This window comes from Asterias amurensis, chromosome 13 (genome assembly GCF_032118995.1).
Source record: "Asterias amurensis chromosome 13, ASM3211899v1".
NCBI lineage: Eukaryota > Metazoa > Echinodermata > Asteroidea > Forcipulatida > Asteriidae > Asterias > Asterias amurensis.
In genome coordinates, this window is record NC_092660.1 from 3,692,974 (window position 1) to 3,709,958 (window position 16,985).

General features: G+C 37.2%; 1 protein-coding gene across 3 annotated transcripts in view; it reads right to left on the reverse strand.

Moving 5' to 3' along the window:
* Window positions 1–16,985, reverse strand: part of LOC139946490 (receptor-type tyrosine-protein phosphatase F-like) — a 51,092-nt gene that overhangs the window by 7,612 nt on the left and 26,495 nt on the right. For all 3 annotated transcript variants that reach the window (XM_071944164.1, XM_071944165.1, XM_071944163.1), the window contains 12 exons: window positions 16,504–16,797; window positions 11,515–11,820; window positions 10,800–10,906; window positions 9,216–9,420; window positions 8,167–8,263; window positions 6,945–7,266; window positions 5,371–5,567; window positions 4,452–4,552; window positions 3,579–3,676; window positions 2,167–2,406; window positions 1,348–1,533; window positions 780–931 (listed from right to left, as the gene is read on the reverse strand). In XM_071944164.1, coding sequence (XP_071800265.1) covers window positions 780–931; window positions 1,348–1,533; window positions 2,167–2,406; window positions 3,579–3,676; window positions 4,452–4,552; window positions 5,371–5,567; window positions 6,945–7,266; window positions 8,167–8,263; window positions 9,216–9,420; window positions 10,800–10,906; window positions 11,515–11,820; window positions 16,504–16,797 — 2,305 coding nt within the window. The remainder of the gene's footprint in view (window positions 1–779; window positions 932–1,347; window positions 1,534–2,166; window positions 2,407–3,578; window positions 3,677–4,451; window positions 4,553–5,370; window positions 5,568–6,944; window positions 7,267–8,166; window positions 8,264–9,215; window positions 9,421–10,799; window positions 10,907–11,514; window positions 11,821–16,503; window positions 16,798–16,985) is intronic.

Genomic DNA, 16,985 nt, shown 5'->3' on the forward strand with positions numbered 1-16,985 from the left:
CAAACAAACATTTGTTAGTGCAGAACCAAATGGCGCTCTGCAGTTGTTTGGCATTGCCAATCTTTCCACTTAGAAGGAATTGCATAACAGCAGTATTATTTTAATTTACCATCATGAGAATTGGAGATCTTTTTCTTTGTTTTGAATAATGGTAAGCTTGGGTATGTATGGTGCAGATGGACAAAACTGTGGCTTTTTAAAGGCAGTGGACACTATTGGTAATTGTCAAAGACTAGCTTTCACAGTTGGTGTATCTCAACATATGCATAAAATAACTAACCTGTGAAAATTTGAGCTCAATCGGTCATCAAAGGTGCGAGTTAATAATGAAAGAAGAAAACACCCTTGTCACACAAAATTGTGTACGTTTAGATGCTTGATTTCGAAACCTCAAGTTCTAAACTTGAGGTCTCGAAATCAAATTCGTGGCAAATTACTTCTTTCTCGAAAACTATGTCACTTCAGAGGGAGCCGTTTCTCACAATGTTTAATATCACCAACCTCTCCCAATTACTCGTTACCAAGTAAGGTTTTGTGCTAATAAATATTTTGAGTAATTACCAATAGTGTTCACTGCCTTTAACACGGGCCTCCATGCTCAAGCTTGGGTGCTTATCTTAGTCAACTTATATTGTCTATGAGGCTTTGAACTCTAAGGCTTCTTTATAGCTTATTTTTTTATGTAAAGAGCAAGAAATTCACGGAGAAATGACCCTAAATGGTCACTCTCACGGAGAGCACTAACAGACCGCTTCCACACAATGACTGAACTATCTCACCTGCAATGAACAACAATTGGACCAGCATCAGAGGGATTACAGGCTTTGATGCGATTAACAAATGCCAGGACTTGTGTCGCATGCTCTGGAACACCATGGTCTGGCCACGCTGTGAACTGAAACTGCCGCACCTCACGCTTCTCAGCCGGTTTCTAAATATAGGAAGTTTAAGAGATACTCAGGTTAACATAATATAATAATAAACACTTGCACTAGGTGTTTGGTCAGGCTTTGTGAATAGTAAGCAAACATTCCTCTGAACAAACCTGGGCCCAATTTCATGGCGCTGCTAAGCACAAACATTTGCTTAGTATGAAATTTCTTCCTTGATAAAAACAGGATTACCAACCAAATTTACATTTTGTTGCATTTCCTAGTTACTTGTATTCAGCTGTTGTATGGTTATTCTTGAAAATCACGTAGAAATTTGGTTGGGAAATCCTGTTGTTATCAAGGCAAACATTTCATGCTCAGCAAATTTTTGTGCTTAGCAGCTCTATGAAATTGGACCCTGTTAGTGGCGGCTATCCCCTGCTGGATATCAATAATAGATATAATAAAAGATTACCTTGATGTTGATTAAGGAAAAGTTGCGAACTGAGTAAGTTGCCAAGTCTGTCATATCATGAAGAGTGACTTGTATATCGCCATATGTATCTTGTCCCTTACTAGGCCAGTACTGATCACACTTCACACGATTCCTCTCTTCAAGCTTGGTCATCATCACTAAAGTACAAGTACGTTGCTCCCACACCTACAAAAGATCAACAATGTATAACATACGTTTTAAAAACCATCTTAACATCAAATTAATTGACTACTGCGACCATGGCAACCCATCACGCAAGTAACAAATCTGTATGTTGTTTATAACTCAAGTTGTGATCGGGAAACATAAGTGCCCAGCTAAATGGACAGCCAGACCAATACCAATGAAGCTGAGGGTTAATGACAGTGGACACTATTGTAAAGGTAACTGTTAAAGACCAGTCTTCTCACTTGGTGTAATCTAAACAAATGCATAAAATAACAAACCTGTGAAAATTTGAGCTCAATTGGTCGTCGAAGTTGCAAGATATGAACGAAATAAAAAACACCCTGGTTACACGAAGTTGTGTGCTTTCAGATGCTTGATTTCGAGACCTCAAATTCTAAACTTGAGGTCTAGAAACCAAACTCATGGAAAATTACTTCTTTCTTGAAAACTACGTCACTCCAGAGGGAGCCGTTTCTTACAATGTGTTGTACCTCTCCCCATTACTCAATACCAAGTGAGGTTTTATGCTAAAAACAAAATTGAGCAATTACCAATAGTGTCCACTGCCTTTAATAAGTAACATATCAAATTCTTTAAAAGAAAGTGTAAGATAGAGCGAAAGTTGCATACCATTCTCCAGAAGTCTCCAAGTGTCTCTGGTAGAGGACCTTGAGTAGCAATGTAAGCATTTTGCTTACGGTAACCATCACAGTAGTTAGCATTGATGTAGTCGCTTCCGAGCAATCCGTCTACACGTGCCAGAATTACTCTTGAATGGTCGTACGCAATCACATTTGCGTAACGATTCTTGGGTTTGTTCAACTCCAAATTTGAATGATCCCATGTAAACTGCTGGCCTGGCTCTATGGACTAAACAACAAGTAATAACAATAATAATAAAACCATTCTTATAAAGCGCATATCACCATGAGGTCCCTATGCGCTGTAAAAGGAAATCAACAATTATTGTACAAAGTAAACAGATATGTTTTCAACCGGGTTTTGAATTGTTCTAATATCTCTTTATTAGTAAAATATAAGTAAAATGAAACTCATTCGTCTGATACAAATATTTGTTTTAAATCACATTGCTGCATCGCTTATCAATAAGGATAGAGTTAGTGAGCGATCAATACTTCATTGCATCAAGTATTTTTCCCTAAAGGAACGTTACAGAATTGGTAAGAAACAAAAGTTGTGAAGATCACAGATTTACATTAAACTTACACGGTCTAATGATGATGATAGTAGAAAACATCACTTGAAATATTTTTGCCTGAAATTTCATATTTGATGAGAAATGTCATATTCTAATTTCGCGTTTGGAGTTTATCGCTCAGTGAGCATTTATTCATTTTTGTTTTGGCATCGATGCAATGCAAAATTTGTAACTGGTTTTTCACTATTCTCTCGTGACCCAGGTGGCCATTGAAACTCTAACTTCTACAGGTTTTTCAGTTTACGTATATGGTGGATTACATAAAATGCTTACACTGCCATCAACGTATTTGCTAGACAAACCAATTCTGTTATGTTCCTTTAAAGGGGCTATGGAATTTTTGAAGGACAAAATACACAATGTCTACAGATTTACACTAAACTTACACAGTTTGAAGATAATGATAGTAGAAAGCCTCCCTGAAAATATTACTTGCTGAGGTGCTGTAGTTTTTGAGAAACGAGTGAAACAATGTCATAAAAATAATTTACGTCTCAGTAATCATGAGACGAAAATTATTCTAGCTTGTAAAAACGTATTTTCATGACATTGTTTTACTCATTTCTCAAAAACTACAGTACCTCAGCTACTACTATTTCAAGGTATGATTTCTACTATCATTATCTTCAAACGGTGTAAGTTTAACGTAAATCTGTGGACATTGTGCTTTGTGTTACAAAAGTACCCAAATCTTTTAACCAGTTCACATTAGTATTATATAAGAAAAATGCTGGGCCTCTGAGCGGTATTTTTTTTTCAACGAAAATTAGCATTTATCCCCAATTAGACCAATAGCATAGGGTTTAAAGTGCAGAAGTCTTACCTCATATTCTTGAGAAAACAGGAGGTTCTCGTTACTCTTGAGTCGTTCAATATGATCACTCAATTCCATTACAGGAATTGGTGGATGGGACATCATGGCTGGAAAATTAAATACAATTAAGTTATTTTGGGTTTTTTCATTTTTTAAATTAAAGGCAGTGGACACTATTGTTAAATACTCAAAATATCTATTAGCATAAAACCTTACTTGGTGACGAGTAATGGGGAGAGGTTGGTGGTATAAAACAAGTGAAAAACAGCTCCCTCTGAAGTAATGTAGTTTTCGGAAAGAAGTAATTTTCCACGAATTTGATTTCGAGACTTCAGATTTAGAACTTGTGGTCTCGAAATCAAGCATCTGCAAGCACACAACAAGGGTGTTTTTTTCTTTCGTTATTATCTCGCAACTGCGACGACCGATTGAGCTTAAATTTTCAAAGGTTTGTTATTTTATGCATATGTTGAGAAACACCAAGTGAGAAGACTGGTCTTTGACAGTTACCAATAGTGTCCAATGGCTTTAATATTGTTGGCATTTGAGTATTCGAGAACATTTATTTTTTTTAAGTTGAGAATGGCGGCCTCCCCTCTTTGTTATATTTTTGCCGTGTTGGGGACAAATGCAGTAAAACACTCATTTAGTTTTAAATTGTACGAATGTCTTTATTCCTTCTTGTTTTTGTTAAAGTACTCATGTTAAAGTACTCATTAGGATGTTTGTTACGCCATATTTCCTATTTGAAGCGTTACCAAACTGGTTCTATATTTCCATACAAGTGCATAAGAAGTGGTTACATTAGCATAGTGTTTTTCCGTCTTCCAATAACAACAACAAAAAGAACAAAAGAAAAACTAATAATCTTAAGTACAGTACCTGGTGTTTGGTAGTTCATTCTTCTCATTTCCACAGGGTCAGACGGATTGGGTGCATTTGTGTCTTTTCGTTTCGGTCTACGTTCATGTGGGCCATTCCTCCTGAAAAACAACAAATGCTGAAAATTGGTTCCTGTTTTTTTTTTTTTTTTTTTTTTTTTTTTATCATTTTACAAAAATCACCAACACAAGGCAAGTTGTTTTCTTTTTAGAAATTTGTTTCAAATGCAACGGTTTCAAATTTTGTTCATGGTTTAATAACTTTTATGGTAAAAATTGTAATTGATGGCGTTTAGCCACTCCAGGAACAATTAAACCTCTGGTGCTACATGTACTTAATACTTGAAGTTATATTTCCTTAAAGGATCTGGGTACTTTTTGTAACACATAGGTTTACATTTTTGTCCATTGATTTACATTAAACTTCAACCGTTTGAAGATAATGATAGAAGAAAGCTTCCCTAAAATTATTACTTGCTGAGGTGCTATAGTTTTTGAGAAATGAGTGAAACAATGTCATTAAAATACGTTTTTACATGCTAAAATAATTTTCGTCTCATGATCACTAAGACGAAAATTAGTTTCATGACACTGTTCTACTCATATCTCAAAACTACAGCACCTCAGCACGTAATATTTTCAGGGAAGCTTTCTACTATCATTATCTTCAAACTGTGTAAATTTAATGTAAATCTATGGACATTGTGTTTTTTGTCCAACAAAAAGTACAGAACCCCTTTAACAAAGATATACACGTGTATGGCATTGTATACTAATTCTCTTATAAATGTTTTTATTTGATATATTCAATTGTGTCCTCTGTCAGCTTTGTCAAATACCAAACAGGGTTAAGTCACCAAAAGAGTATTTCAACAACCTTTCATTACGTCAAACTATTCAAATAATTGTCATATACAAACCTCTTATTTCTGATGAAGAATCCAACAATGATGACAATAACCAAAAGAACAATGACACCAATAACAGCTATAATAATTGGTAATATAGAACTGCTTTCTTTCGGATTGTCGTTTGACCCGCCTTTTTTTTGATCACCTTCCCTTGCTATCTGAAGCGTCACTGCTGGACTGTACTCACTGCATGTTACTAACAATTCCTAAAACAAAAAGGTCGAAAAAGCAACTTAACATTTTGTAACATTACTACAACAAGTATAAATCAAGGGGTTTAGCATAATGGCTACATAATGCAATATTTAAAGGAACACGTTGCCTTGGATCGGATGAGTTGGTCTTTAAAAAGCGATTGTAACCGTTTGTTATAAAATGCATATGATAAGAAAGATATTTTAAAAGTAGAATATAATGATCCACACAAGTATCACTCGAAATTACGTGGTTTTCCTCTTGCCTCGTCGACAAACGCGGTCAGCCATTTAAGGGAGTCAAATTTTTGACTCCCATAATTGACCGACCGTGTTAGTGCGCAAAGTTAAAAGAAAACCACGCAATTTCAAAGCAAATAAGTGTGGATCATTGTATTCTACTTTTGAAACGTCTTTCCAACCACATGCATTTTATAACAAATGGTTACAAAACGCTTTTTATAGACCAACTCGTCTGATTCAAGGCAACGTGTTCCTTTAACCCTTTCTAGACCGTACACACAGGAGGGACCAAAATGCTCTTAGTAGAGGCTCATGTTCTTAAAGGGAAGGTACACGTTTGGTAGTTACTCAAAACAAATATTAACTAAAAAACTGACTTGGTGACGAGCATTGGAGAGCTGTTGATAATATAAAACATTGTGGGAAACAACTCCCTCTGAAGTAATGTAGTTTTTGAGAAAGAGGTAATTTCTCACTAAAATAATAAAAGACTTCTAGCTAGAAGTCTTTCATTCCTTTATGAAAGCACACAAATTCGTTAATTTTCTCGCAACCTCGATGACCGATTGAACCTGAATCTTCACAGGTTGGTTATTTTATGCCTATGATGGAATACACCAACTGAGAAGACTGGTCTTTGACAACTCCCAACGTGTACCTTCCCTTTAACTGCCAATCACTACATTTCTACAACAAGAACATATTTCTTATTCATTGTATTCATTAAATGGAATGAAATAAATTTGAGTGAAAAACCAGCAGTATCAGCCATGTCCTGATACAGTGTTGATCTTACGCTAAAACGACTGGTCTCTAAATGGATAATGCACTGATTTTTGAAAACTATTCTGAAAACAATTTCTTGCATTAATTTCATTTACTAAATTTGCAATTTGACTAAACAGTAATTTGACTAAATGTAAATGTCTCTTTTGTGAGTAGTGGTGGCTCTGAAAAGAGCCAGTTTGTTCTGCTGCCCTTTCTTCTGCATACTCCAGAAAACAGTAGGAGCAAAATGACCAAAGCATCCAGCAGAACAAACTGGCTCTTCTCAGAGCCGCCACTACTCACAAAAGAGACTTTTACATGGCGTTACTGCAAACCTTACACACTTAATGTTACAGTTTACTTAAGTAAGTTATGTACCTCATCTTCTGACAAAACCCCAGCTCGAATGAAGAATACATAATGTTTGTCGACTTCCAGTGGTCGATTGTGAAAACCATTGACAAAGCTTTCATCTCCAATGATGAATGGTTCCAGAAGCTCATTAGGGAAAAGTTTAGCAGTAACATAAGGAAACAAGACGCTGGTAGCTCTCCTCAATCTTAAAGATGTATCTCTTTGCCTCCGTGACTGACTCGTTTCCACCAACTCACTCAACGTAAAGCTGCTCGGACTACGTGACGGAGAAATGGGCTTCCCATCAGATCCACTTTGCAGAGGTACAACGACTACCAGAACATGGCTGTTTCAAAATAGAATATGTAAAAATATGTCACAAATAAAGATATTCCACAGTGAGAGAAGTAGGATAAGACCCACGCCATACTCAGTAAAAATCAACACTTTTGTGTGTTGCAGTATCAATGTGCCCTATTCAAAATAGCCATACTTCCACTTCTCCACCGCAGACAAGATAACTGTGTTCTATTGTAGATTTTTCTGTAACTTTGCAATTTGTGTTTTTCCAATGATTTGATTAAGGGAATCAATGTTATGGTGAAGAGGTTTTCAACTAGTGGTTTAATCCCAACGAGGCCTGGTTCTTGATAATTTTACCGAGACAAAGTCTAAGGTAAATTATCAAGAACCAGGCCTCGGTGGGTTTGAACCACTAGTTGAAAACCGACTCAACACACTTTGATTCCCATTCTTAAATGCCTTTTCGGTCAAAAAACATCAACACTTTTGGGTAAAAAAGTAAAATAAATGCAAATTTTTTAATTGTTCAATGATTTCTTTCAACACAACACTCCTCCTGCTATGAAATGGTAAGGCCCTCGGGTAAACAACTCCTTATAAAGGAAAGCTGAGCGCGTTGTGCGTATCGCGTAATGTGGCACGACTGTTTCAGCCGGTGCTCTCGACCAATAGGAATGAAGAAACTAAAGATGCACTGAGGAGTTCAAACATAGGCCAAGTATTAGAGATTAAAACAATTCCAATGTCATTATCTGTTTAAAAGCTCTGATAGTAGAGCTAAAGTTCACAGAGACAATTATGGGATTCACACAAAAAATTATTTCAATGATATGCACAGCTACATTCCGGCCATTTAATCGTACGTGAACCCTCTTCATTTCTCAGATCTAACATGTTTATCCCATCGTGTATCATTAAAACAAATAAAAGGGAAGGTACTTACTCTATTGGTCCACTCTTTTGTTCAAGTTGGGGTATTGTGACTTCCAATGTTGTTGCCGACATTTCATTGACAATAAGAGGTGGTACTTCAAGCGGAGCTGTAAGGTTTTAATTTTAAGCGAAAACATACATGTATGAGACAAAAATCCATTTCAAAATTAATCAGTTCAAAACAAGAAGGACATTTTACGTTCCCACATAGAGGCCTCTTATTTTGAACATGTTCAAAATAAGCGTAGCCGGGTCGTGGCTAACAATAAGCGGGGCAAATTCGTAGTGGGAACCCCATTAAAGACAAGAAGCATGGTAGCATCGTGGTGAGATCTCTGTGGTCGTAATAAAAACAAAGCACCTTCGGCAACCATCTTGAAGTAGAAAACCGCTTAGTTGGCATTGGTCTTGAAATGCTCTCCACAAATAGAATAGCGAAACTGTCTTGGGTATTTATGAGATTTAAGATCGTATAAATATGATCATGTAAATTTTTTTTTTTAATTTGCGCGCTCTGCACAATTGTCTGATAGCGCCCTCTTTTGTTCCAAAGTCATGTTTTTATCGCGCGTTTAACCATGGCCGTATGTTCTCCTCTCAGCTCCTCAGAATGGATAAACTCTCCCGTGTTTTTTTTTACATTTTACTTTTATTTTTATTTTTTTATGCAAGTCGCCCGACACACAAGGCCGAAGGCCACTTCAAGGTGTGGGCTACAATTCATGTTTTCCAGAGGCCATTGCCACCTACTCCTAGGGCTGAAACAGGGTTACCCCTTTCACAGTCCATATGAATGTAGGCTTGGGTATCTTCAATTCGAAGCCTAGCCAGTAGAGCAGAAAGCACTACCTCCCCAATTTTATGTAGCAAGTGTCACGACCGGGATCCGAACCCACACCCTGCTGATCAAACACCAGTGCTTGAATCCGGTGCTCTTAACCGCTCGGCCATGACACTGTACTTATGATTGTACTGTTAAAAATTCCGTTTGTCTGATTACCCTGGTAGCTATTGAACTAACACACATTTCTTGTACAAAATAATGTTACTTTACTTTACCTGATCTTTTTGTGAGCACCAAAACAGTAGCAGGTGGGCTTGAACCTGTCTCAGTTAACGCAGTGATGTTAAACTGGTACTCCATGTTGGGCATCAAGTCAGTGAACTGAACTGATCTCTGTTGGTTGGTCATATCAACACTCCTACCTCGGTCCACATAGTCAGCATGGTCCCTCTGTGCTTGTGAACTGGTTGAGTAGCTTATCTATTGGGTATAATAACAATTTATTCACATTAAGTGTCGTGGCCGAGTGGTTAAGAGCACCGAATTCAAACTCTGGTGTTTCTGATCAGCAGAGTGAGGGTTCGAATCCCCAGCCATGACACTTGTGTCCTTAAGCAAGACACTTCACCATTGCTTCGTCCTTCGGATGGGACGTTAAGCCGTTGGTCCCATGTGTTAAGTAACGCATGTAAAAGAACCCAGTGCACTTATCGAAAAGAGAAGGGGTTCGCCCGGTGTTCCTGGTCCGATCAGCAACAATTGCGCCACAGCACCTTGTAAAACATTACATGGTGCTATCAGAATTTGGTCTCATAATTCAAAACGTAGTCCCACATCTTGCAGGAAATACTGTATGTTACAGCGCCAGGAGCGTCACTGAGTGACGGACATGTGCGTTATATAAGAAGCCACAATTATTATTATTATTATTATTATTATTATTATTATTATTATTATGAAATATATTTGTTAAGCCTGGTTCACACACTACCTGCGATTGAGATGCAAATTTGACGTGAACTTGACGTCACAACTCTGTTTTCACGAGAGAGTAAAGCACAACTCAACCGCTGCGAATTATACGTTGTGAAATCGTGACGTGAACATTCCTATTGCATTCGCAGGAAGCAGGAACCAGGCTTTAGTGTAATTAATATCAGTTTGATTTTAAGGCAAGATTTTGGGGTTGAGTATATTTCATTTTATGAATTAAAGGTTCAAATGGAATATATTCAGCATACCAGATCACATTTATCCCTTGTATGTGCATTACATGCTTGGATCAGTGGTTGCCGTGCTAGCTTGGTTGGTTTGGCTCATTTTCATGTACTGGCCATAAAAGGAAATTTCTGGGGGCGGATCCACAGGATAAAGCCAGCAACCAAAAAAAGGTTTGGAGCAACAGCGGAAGAAAGTTTATCAGTGAATGCATACCTGCATACCCTGGTTTATAGACACCCACAATATACTTTTGATGGAGTCGATCTATCAATAAATGCATTACCAGTCTTTGCGCCATTTTCGCTGCCATGGATAACAATATTTCCATTTAAACTATTTCTGTGACATCACTCTATCGTAGAAAGTGTAGATTATTTTTATGAATTACACTTCTTCACCAATCTACAAATAGTTCAAATACTTAGTATATAAAAAAAGTGTTATAACTCTTTTGTAACTAAACAAAGTTAGAATTTCAGTGACCTTAAAAGGCACACATCTTTCACATTTAAAATAAGAAATGCAGCAAGTTCAAATCAAGCTTTAGTGTGTAACATGTAACTTATTTATTCATAAATCATGACCAGTACCTTTAAATTCAATCAACTCTATTTTATTTTCATTGGCAATGAACTTACTGTGTATCCAGTAATAGGCCCATCTACGCTCGTTGGCATACTCCATGTCAGTTTAACCACATTGCCTTTCTTCAACTCAGATTGAAAATTTTCAGGGGCTGTAGATTCTGTTAGAAAAAATACCATATAAATAATGTTATGCGCAAAGTGCCAATAAAGTGCCAATAAAAACTAATACAAATAAGCATGCGATACAGAGCAAAGCGCAACTTAGTTGTACACAATAGATGCTGGTTTAGGGGCCATTTATCCGCTAGTTTACAGGGCCCACCCATCTTTTATCACCAGTTAATACATCCCCATGTGTTCGGGTTTGGATTAATCAGAAGATGAAGTTGTTTTTATTTTGTTTATGTGTATATACTTGTATATTTTTATCATGTTTGTTTTTGCAATGTAATAGCAGTGTTTATTGCGCTTCTTTATGAATGTGGATTAAGTGATGTATGTTGTCGTTTGTTGAATAAACTGAGTAGAATAACTCCACTCGAAAGAAGAAAAAAGAAGAAGATGAAAACGTGTCCAAGGTATTTATTAATAATGTAACAGTGGTGGGGTACGCAAAGAGTAGGATGTAACAATACACAATGAAATATTAACATCAGTTTGTTCAATCATTTCAAAGCCACAGGGAAATAACACAGGAATGAAAATAGTTTGAGAGAAAAGTTTCTGTACAAAGGCACACTAACAATACCTCAAAAAGGTGACCCACCTTTATTAAGTGTAGTTGCGTACCGGATGCTTGAGAACGGAGAGTTTCCTTGAGGAGTATGCAACTGTATTTGAATCCCATAGTGAGAGTTGGGCTCCAGACCAGACAACTCAGCATGATGGAAATTACCCACAACCAGCCGCTGCCAGGTCTCAGGGTCAGTGTCAATGGAGCCGCTTGTAAAGTAGACGACGTAAGTCAGACCGGAGCGGTCACTCTCAATATTGCGAGGAGGTTTCCAGTCAACCATTATAGACGTAGTGCTGACTGCAGTTGCTTTGGATATACGTGGAGCTTCCGTGGGTCCTGAAAGTCAATAAGTGAATCAAAACACAAATCAAGATTATAGATATGCAACAGCTTTTCATATCACGCGGGAAAGTACCGAGTGTACAGTGGTTTAACACTTTACAAATCAAGATTATATATATGCAACACCTTTTCATATAACTTGTGAAAGTACTGAGTATACAGTGTTTAAGAGCCCCTGCCTGTAAGAGTGTACCAAGTGGTGATTCATGGGTTCTCAGATCTTCTTCTAAAAAATTAGAGTGATACATCATCATACCAAACGAATAAATCCAAAATTTTAGTTTGCTGACGCTTTCGGTTTTGGAGTTACCAGTTATCAAAGTTTGGGCCAAAAAGCCCTCGAGAAACGAATAGTACATTCCCTGTGAACACAAAAATGTGCGCCAAGGTCATCCCAACAAAAGTAAAACATTTTTTGAAATTGGGCTCATAACAAAAGTAAAAAAAAAAAATTGGGATCTCGTTGGCGCATCATGTTACGCGCACCTGAACCTTTGACGAACCCAGTGCCCTTGTGCCATTTTCAACGCCTCATAACTCAGCGCGCCTATAAAATCCCATGAATTAAACAAGTTCAAATGAAAGAGCTTGCATCCCTAAAACAAATTTAAGTGCAAAGTGTGTGGGATCTCGTTGGCGCAGAGAGATAATAGAGGTCAAAGTTCAAATTTTACCAATATATTGCGTTTTCGCACCTCCATAACTTCGCGCGCCAACAACATAAAATTGTTTTTATGGCAACTGGGTATTGGAACAGTTTTCATCTAATGACAAATGAAAAAAGAATCTTGGGATCTCTGCAACTTGCATGTCAAAAGATTTTTTGAAAATTTTCTAAAGTATTGTCATTCCACACATTTTGGCCTAAATTGGCACAACATTCACTTTTTTCATCACTGTAAGCATCTATGCCAATAAGATCCCATCAATGTTTTCTTGTATTTGGTTAAGTTGAGTGTTCCTTAACAGATTTCAATTGAAAAATAATTGGGATCATGTTGGCCCACCAATATAACAAAGGTCAAAGGTCATATGAAACTACACTACTGCCTATTTCGGGCGATTTTGCGTCGTCTAGAAATCCACGCGCCAATATGATCCCATTAAGTTGTCTGTGTTTTATGATTATATAGATTCTCAGCAACACATAAAAAGCAAAAACCAAATGGGATTTGAGTGGCGCTAACAAATATTACAGATCAAAAGTTCACAATACATGCCTATACACATTGTACTTATGCATTGCTGTGGCAACCGAAAGTGAGAAATATCCCCCAATTTCAAAATGTTGGCAAACCATGAAGGGGATAGGTCTCCAAAATGAATTTTGGTCAAGATATAGACTGGACTTGTTTTTACAAATGGTGTTAGTTTAATGTTGGTTGGTAACTGTTGCCAAGGTCAAAGGTTACAAAGAATATGGGTGTTTTTTATATTTCCGTCAAGAGCCAACTTCAGAGCCTTTTCAAGATTTTATTTAAAGAACAAGGGCTCTATCATTTCAGTTTGGGACAGCCACTTATAATATCTAGGCACATATGGTTGTCCCAAATTAATTATAGAGCCCATCCTTTTTTGATAAAATGTTGACAGGGCTTTGAAGTTGGCTCTCCACAGAAAATGTATTACAAAACACCAATATTTTCTGTGGAGAGCCAACTTCAAAGCCATGTCATAATTTTATCAAATGAACAAGGGCTCTATAATTAATTTGGGACAATCACATGTGCCTAGATATTATAAGTGGTTTTCCCCAACATAAAGGAAAGAGCCCTTGTTCATTAAATAAAATCTTGAAAAGGCTCTGAAGTTGGCTCTTGACAGAAAATATAAAAAACACCCATATTCTTTGTAACCTTTGACCTTGGCAACAGTTACCAACCAACATTAAACTAACACCATTTGTAAAAACAAGTCCAGTCTATCTCTTGACCAAAATTCGTTTTGGAGACCTATCCCCTTCATGGTTTGCCAACATTTTGAAATTGGGGGATATTTCTCACTTTCGGTTGCCACAGCAATGCATAAATATAGGCATGTATTGTGAACTTTTGATCTGTAATATTTGTTAGCGCCACTCAAATCCCATTTGGTTTTTGCTTTTTATGTGTTGCTGAGAATCTATATAATCATAAAACGCAGACAACTTAATGGGATCATATTGGCGCGTGGATTTCTAGACGACGCAAAATCGCCCGAAATAGGCAGTAGTGTAGTTTCATATGACCTTTGACCTTTGTTATATTGGCGGGGCCAACATGATCCCAATTATTTTTCAATTGATATCTGTTTAGGAACACTCAACTTAACCAAATACAAGAAAACATTGATGGGATCTTGTTGGCACAGATACTTACAGTGATGAAAAAAGTGAATGTTGTGCCAATTTAGGCCAAAATGTGTGGAATGACAATACTTTACAAAATTTTCAAAAAATCTTTTGACATGCAAGTTGCAGAGATCCCAAGATTCTTTTTTCATTTGTCATTAGATGAAAACTGTTCCAATACCCAGTTGCCATAAAAACAATTTTTTTTGTTGGCGCGCGAAGTTATGGAGGTGCGAAAACGCAATATATTGGTACAATTTGAACTTTGACCTCTATTATCTCTCTGCGCCAACGAGATCCCACTCACTTTGCACTTAAATTTGTTTTAGGGATGCAAGCTCTTTCATTTGAACTTGTTCAATTTATGGGATCTTATAGGCGCGCTGAGTTATGAGGCGTTGAAAATGGCACGAGGGCACTGTTCGTCACAGGTTCAGGTGCGCGTAACATGATGCGCCAACGAGATCCCAAATTTTTTTTTTTACTTTTGTTATAAGCCCAACTGGAGGTTTCAAAAAATGTTTTACTTTTTCTGGGATGACCTTGGCGCACGTTTTTGTGTTTACAGGGAATGTACTATTCGTTTCTTGAGGGCTTTTTGGCCCAAACTTTGATAACTGGTAACTCCAAAACCGAAAGCGTCAGCAAACTAAAATTTTGGATTTATTCGTTTGGTATGATGGTGTATCACTCTAATTTTTTGGAAGAAGATCTGCGAACCCATGAATCACACCCCCCCCTAATTTGGTACATTCTTACAGGCAGGGACTCTTAAAACACCTTTAGTGAAAGTGTAGATTATTTTTACAAATCTACACTTAACTGTAGATTCTTTACCAAGCTACTGCTAAGTGTAGATTCTAAACATAATCTACAGTCGAGTGTTGATTCATTACAAACATAAGTATAGGCCTAAATAGTTCAACTTGAAATTTACTGTCTTTCCAAACTGAAAGATAGCATGAAGTGCAACAATAGCTGAAAATATGTCATCTTTCAAATCACAAAAACATTTTCCAGTTGTGAAAGATCACTTTAGTATCACTATTATTTTTCAGCTGAGCAAATTGACGTTGTACTCGATAGTATGCCTGCCTATATATTTTGTAGAATAGTTGTAAAATGTGCCAAACGTCGTTTGACAACGTATACCACATTAGATAGAAATTAGATGTAACACTTTGAAAGAAGAGTGCTTTTTGCTGCAACTGTTTCCCACCATATTATTAGACTGTATGAATTTGAATCAATTTCAAATGGCTCCGTGCAAAACTGAATGTACGCAATCTATGGTCCATTTAAGTTTGGTTAGAAACATTTTAAGCAAAATTCTCTTGTGCTTTAGAAGTGCAATCACAGCCAAGCAGTTTGTCACGCAGCACATGCATTATATCCAAATATTATGTCAAATATTAAAAAACCCAACATGTAACCAATCAAATCAACAGAAAGCTTAACCTCTGACTGGATGATGATGCTGTTAAAGAATAAACCTAGGCAGTTCACTACTTGTCCAAGGTGTGGTATTAGGGTGAGTTCCCTGGCCAGGGCCCAATTTCATAGAGCTGCTAAGCACACAAATTTGCTAAGCATGAAATTTCTTCCTTGATAAAATCAGGATTACCGACCATTAGTTCCAATTGTTGCATACTGCTTGTTACTTGTACTCAGCTGTTGTTTGTTTATCCTCAAAACCACGTGGAAATTTGGTTGGTAATTCTGTTTTTATCGAGGCCAAAATTTCATACTAAGCAAATTTTTGTGCTTAGCAGCGCTATGAAATTGGCCCCAGGTCTTGGTACTTCAACATCTTCTCCTGGCACAGCTAGTTCTCCAACTACCACAGGGACTCCTTTAACTAACACTACTTTTTTTCTTCTTCATACAATGCACCAAGAGAGCCAATTGCTTGTCCAAGGTGTGGTATTGGGGCCAGGGGTGGATTTCACAAAGAGTTCAGACTAGTCTTATCTGGAGTTAGGACCAGTTACTCGTCCTAACTTAGGACTATCCATGCAATTTGTATATCTTCTAGGACTAGTCCTAAGTTAGGACTAGTCCTAACTCTTTGTGAAATCGACCCCAGGTCTTGGTACTTCTGGATCTGTTCCATTTCCTTCAAAGCCACCCTTATATCACAAAGCAAAGCTATACGTCAACGATATGACACATCTTCTTTGGCTTATCTAAGACTACAACATCCAAACGCTATGTTCTATAACATGATCAGTCTGATTGTTCAAGACAAAATAATCTTTCTTCATAGGTATATCTTTTTACACACATTATTGTAATATCTCCTCTTTCGTTAATTTTCTTTCAACTCCAAAAAATAAAGACAGACTTACGGGGTGGTGGGGTGTGTTGTATTTGTGAACTCCCGTATGGACCTGCGCCAACAGCTGTGTGGGCTCGTACTTGAAAGATATACTCAGTGTTAGGTTTCAAATTGATGAAAGTCATCTTGGTATCAACAGTGTCATTGATAAATTCCTGACCAGGATCTTGTTCCAAATAGTAGCGCACTGTATAGCTTATAATACCACCGTTACTCTCCTCAATAGATGGTGCTTCCCATGAAAGCTCTACTGACGTACTTGACAATACCTTCCCACTAAAGTTCTGTGGTGCACCAGTAGGTTCTGCCCCAGAACAAAACAAAAATCACTTTGTTAGCTACAACTTTCACAGCATTGGACAACGGAAAAGAAAATTTGCTTAAAGGGAAGGTACACGTTTGGTAATTACTCAAAACAAATATTAACTTAAAAACTGACTTGGTAACGAGCATTGGAGAGCTGTTGATGGTATAAAACATTGTGGGAAACAA